At 29.6% G+C, this 4,772-nt stretch overlaps 1 protein-coding gene across 1 annotated transcript in view; it reads right to left on the bottom strand.

The window, feature by feature from the left end:
• Positions 1–1,209: 1,209 nt before the first annotated feature.
• LOC137628270 (uncharacterized) overlaps positions 1,210–4,772 on the bottom strand; it is a 45,344-nt gene continuing 41,781 nt past the window's right edge. Inside the window, exon 2 of the mRNA XM_068359433.1 lies at positions 1,210–2,585. Within this exon, the coding sequence (XP_068215534.1) occupies positions 1,210–2,585 (1,376 nt within the window). The remainder of the gene's footprint in view (positions 2,586–4,772) is intronic.

Below are 4,772 nucleotides of genomic sequence, written 5' to 3'. Positions count from 1 at the left end.
GATGAGATGGGGTCTCCCTATCTAACTCCTTTCTCAATGAGATTTTTCTCATTATATGTAGTTCCAGGATTGCTGTAATTCCAGTATAGATATCTTTCGAATATTTTAACATAATATTCATATATTTCTTGTCTTTGAAGGGCTTTCATTACTGCTGAAGTTTTTACAGACTTAAAAGCTTTCTCATGATCTATAAAATCCGTACATAGTGGTTTGTCATAGTCTGTTGAGTTTTCAGTAATCTGGTTCATTACATTGATTTGGTCAGTTGTTGAATACCTGCTTCTAAAGCCTCCCTGCTCTCTTGGTTGATTAAATATATATATATATATATATATATATATATATATATATTTATATATTTATATATATATATATATATATATATTTATATATATATATATATATATATATATATATATATATATATTTATGTATATATACTTATATATATATTTATATATATATATGTATATATATGTATATATATATATATATATATATATATGTACAAATCTTTATCTCTTTTTAGAAATGAGAATATATATATATACATATATATATATATATATATATATATATATATATATATATATATATATATATATATACATATATATATAGACACACGCAATGAATGTACAAATCTTTATCTCTTCAGAAATGAGAAAACCTCAAGCGACTTGACATAAGTATAATTACTTCCGGGGAATGTGATAAATGAGATGCCACTTTATATGACTTGACAAAAAAAAAAAGGAATTTAAGATGAGATTTCTTAATAAAAAAAAAAAAAGTCTTTTTTATGGTTACAACGCTTTAGTGTTTGAAGGGAGTTTTTGGGTTTTATCTGTGATAGTATTTGAAGGGAGTTTTTGGGTTTTATCTGTGATAGTATTTGAAGGGAGTTTTTGGGTTTTATCTGTGATAGTAATTGAAGGGAGTTTTTGGGTTTTATCTGTGATAGTATTTGAAGGGAGTTTTTTGGGTTTTATCTGTGATAGTATTTGAAGGGAGTTTTTGGGTTTTATCTGTGATAGTATTTGAAGGGAGTTTTTTGGGTTTTATCTGTGATAGTATTTGAAGGGAGTTTTTGGGTTTTATCTGTGATAGTATTTGAAGGGAGTTTTTTGGGTTTTATCTGTGATAGTATTTGAAGGGAGTTTTTGGGTTTTATCTGTGATAGTATTTGAAGGGAGTTTTTGGGTTTTATCTGTGATAGTATTTGAAGGGAGTTTTTTGGGTTTTATCTGTGATAGTATTTGAAGGGAGTTTTTGGGTTTTATCTGTGATAGTATTTGAAGGGAGTTTTTGGGTTTTATCTGTGATAGTATTTGAAGGGAGTTTTTGGGTTTTATCTGTGATAGTATTTGAAGGGAGTTTTTGGGTTTTATCTGTGATAGTATTTGAAGGGAGTTTTTGGGTTTTATCTGTGATAGTATTTGAAGGGAGTTTTTGGGTTTTATCTGTGATAGTATTTGAAGGGAGTTTTTGGGTTTTATCTGTGATAGTATTTGAAGGGAGTTTTTGGGTTTTATCTGTGATAGTATTTGAAGGGAGTTTTTGGGTTTTATCTGTGATAGTATTTGAAGGGAGTTTTTGGGTTTTATCTGTGATAGTATTTGAAGGGAGTTTTTGGGTTTTATCTGTGATAGTATTTGAAGGGAGTTTTTGGGTTTTATCTGTGATAGTATTTGAAGGGAGTTTTTGGGTTTTATCTGTGATAGTATTTGAAGGGAGTTTTTGGGTTTTATCTGTGATAGTATTTGAAGGGAGTTTTTGGGTTTTATCTGTGATAGTAATTGAAGGGAGTTTTTGGGTTTTATCTGTGATAGTATTTGAAGGGAGATTTTGGGTTTTATCTGTGATAGTATTTGAAGGGAGTTTTTGGGTTTTATCTGTGATAGTAATTGAAGGGAGTTTTTGGGTTTTATCTGTGATAGTATTTGAAGGGAGTTTTTGGGTTTTATCTGTGATAGTAATTGAAGGGAGTTTTTGGGTTTTATCTGTGATAGTATTTGAAGGGAGTTTTTGGGTTTTATCTGTGATAGTAATTGAAGGGAGTTTTTGGGTTTTATCTGTGATAGTATTTGAAGGGAGTTTTTGGGTTTTATCTGTGATAGTATTTGAAGGGAGTTTTTGGGTTTTATCTGTGATAGTAATTGAAGGGAGTTTTTGGGTTTTATCTGTGATAGTATTTGAAGGGAGTTTTTGGGTTTTATCTGTGATAGTATTTGAAGGGAGTTTTTGGGTTTTATCTGCGATAGTATTTGAAGGGAGTTTTTGGGTTTTATCTGTGATAGTATTTGAAGGGAGATTTTGGGTTTTATCTGTGATAGTATTTGAAGGGAGTTTTTGGGTTTTATCTGTGATAGTAATTGAAGGGAGTTTTTGGGTTTTATCTGTGATAGTATTTGAAGGGAGTTTTTGGGTTTTATCTGTGATAGTAATTGAAGGGAGTTTTTGGGTTTTATCTGTAATAGGAGGGTGAGAAAGACAGACTCTGAGACAGACAGTAAGAGTTATTTTATGGAATGGTTGAAGCGAACTAACAATGTTGGGCTTATAGCATAATTTTCCATCGTCTGAAAAAGTAAATTGTTAATGGTAGTGAGTACACTGGTGTGGGACTTAAATCTTTAAAAAAAAAAAAAACCATATTCAAGCAAAAAAAAAAAAAAAAAAAAAAAACTTGCATGTACAACTTCACCAAAATTGGTTTGTCGTTCAAGAATGACAGACGCTACTTTATAATACCTCAGAAACTGGCATATACACAATTTTAGGACCAGGGAGGACCAGGCAATGGCTGCTGATGACCCGGGTAAGGGGAAGAGGGTAAAGTCATAAGTTGGTGAGAGAAGTTACCCCGAGAGGTAGTTTGGAAAGGGGGGGGGGGTAGGAGGGGTTGAATCTAGAATCCATGTATATGCGTGTGTGTGCATATCTGTGTAGATATTTAGCCATCATTTATGATTGGTCGCGTACACTAGTATATGTTTGTATATGTATGTTTGTATGTATATGAATATAAATATATATATATATATATATATATATATGCATATATATATATATATATATATATGCATATTACATCTTTGTATATATATATATATATATATAGAGAGAGAGAGAGAGAGAGAGAGAGAGAGAGAGAGAGAGAGAGAGAGAGAGAGAGAGAGAGAGAGAGAAACATTAGCTGAATTATAGTCAACTTTCATATTACATAACTACACGAAGATAGGGGAATTAAAGGACATGTCAAGTTGATTTTTTAGTGAGCAGAGAGAGAGAGAGAGAGAGAGAGAGAGAGAGAGAGAGAGAGAGAGAGAGAGAGAGAGAGAACATAGCATTATCTCAAGTTGTTTGAAATGGTAAAGTACATACTACTAACCTCTCTTTACTTCTCTACATAGAACTGACATCCTGGGACAAACCTAATTAAGAACTGCTACCTGCAGGTTGATAGCAAAGGGCTTGCGTATTTGTATGTGTGTGTATATGTGTATGTATGAGCTTCTATCTTTGTATTGAATGTAACATTAATACAATGTGTAAATTTGTAATTACAGTAACTTGTTGATGGCGTATAGTTGAATTTGTTTTTTGTTTTAGTTTTAGTACAATATATGTGTAGTTGAAATGCATTTAGTTTGTATAAGAGATTGTACAAAATCTATTGTATTTAATTTTGTAATTGGGACCAAATATTCTTTCGTAAAATTCAGATTATTTTGTAATGTGGTCAATAAAAATATCTATCTATTTATCTATCTATGTGTGTATGTGTATATATGTCTGTATGCGCGTGTTTGTACAGTATAATTTCTCCTCTTCAACCAGAGGGAATCATTTAATTTCATATGTTTTCGAGACTAAGTTATTTCTGAGATTAATTTTGGTTGATTTAAATTCTATTTAATTACTGTTCTTAATGTAAATATCTTGATTATCAATGGAACATAATACTTATTGCAGCTTTTAAGAATTGTTTTCTCTCTCTCTCTCTCTCTCTCTCTCTCTCTCCTCTCTCTCTCTCTCTCTCTCTCTCTCTCTCTCTCTCTATATTATATATATATATATATATATATGATATATATATATATGATATATATATAAATATATATATATATATATATATATATATATATATATATATATATATATATATATATATATATGCTGTACATACACACACTATATATATATGTGTTTGTGTGTGTATGTACAGCATATATATATATATATATATATATATATATATATATATATGCTGTACATACACACACTATATATATATGTGTTTGTGTGTGTATGTACAGCATATATATATATATATATATATATATATATATATATATATATATAGAGAGAGAGAGAGAGAGAGAGAGAGAGAGAGAGAGAGAGAGAGAGAGAGAGAGAGAGCGAAAATAATTCTTAAAAGCTGTAATAGGAATTATGTTCCCTTGATTATAAAGATATTTTAATTAAGAACAGTAATTAAATTGAATTTAAAACAACCAAAATTAATCGCATAAATAACTTAGTCTCGAAAACATATGAAATTAAATGATTTCCTCTGGTTGAAGATGAGAAAATTATACTGTACAAACACGTGCATACAGACATATATACACATACACACATAGATAGATAGATAGATAGATAGATAGATATTTTTATTGACCACATTACAAAATAATCTGAATTTTACAAAAGAATATTTGGTCCAAATTACAAAATTAAATACAATAGATTTTGCACAATAT

Source organism: Palaemon carinicauda, chromosome 36 (genome assembly GCF_036898095.1).
Source record: "Palaemon carinicauda isolate YSFRI2023 chromosome 36, ASM3689809v2, whole genome shotgun sequence".
NCBI classification, from domain to species: domain Eukaryota; kingdom Metazoa; phylum Arthropoda; class Malacostraca; order Decapoda; family Palaemonidae; genus Palaemon; species Palaemon carinicauda.
This window is presented reverse-complemented; position numbering and strand designations above follow the sequence as displayed.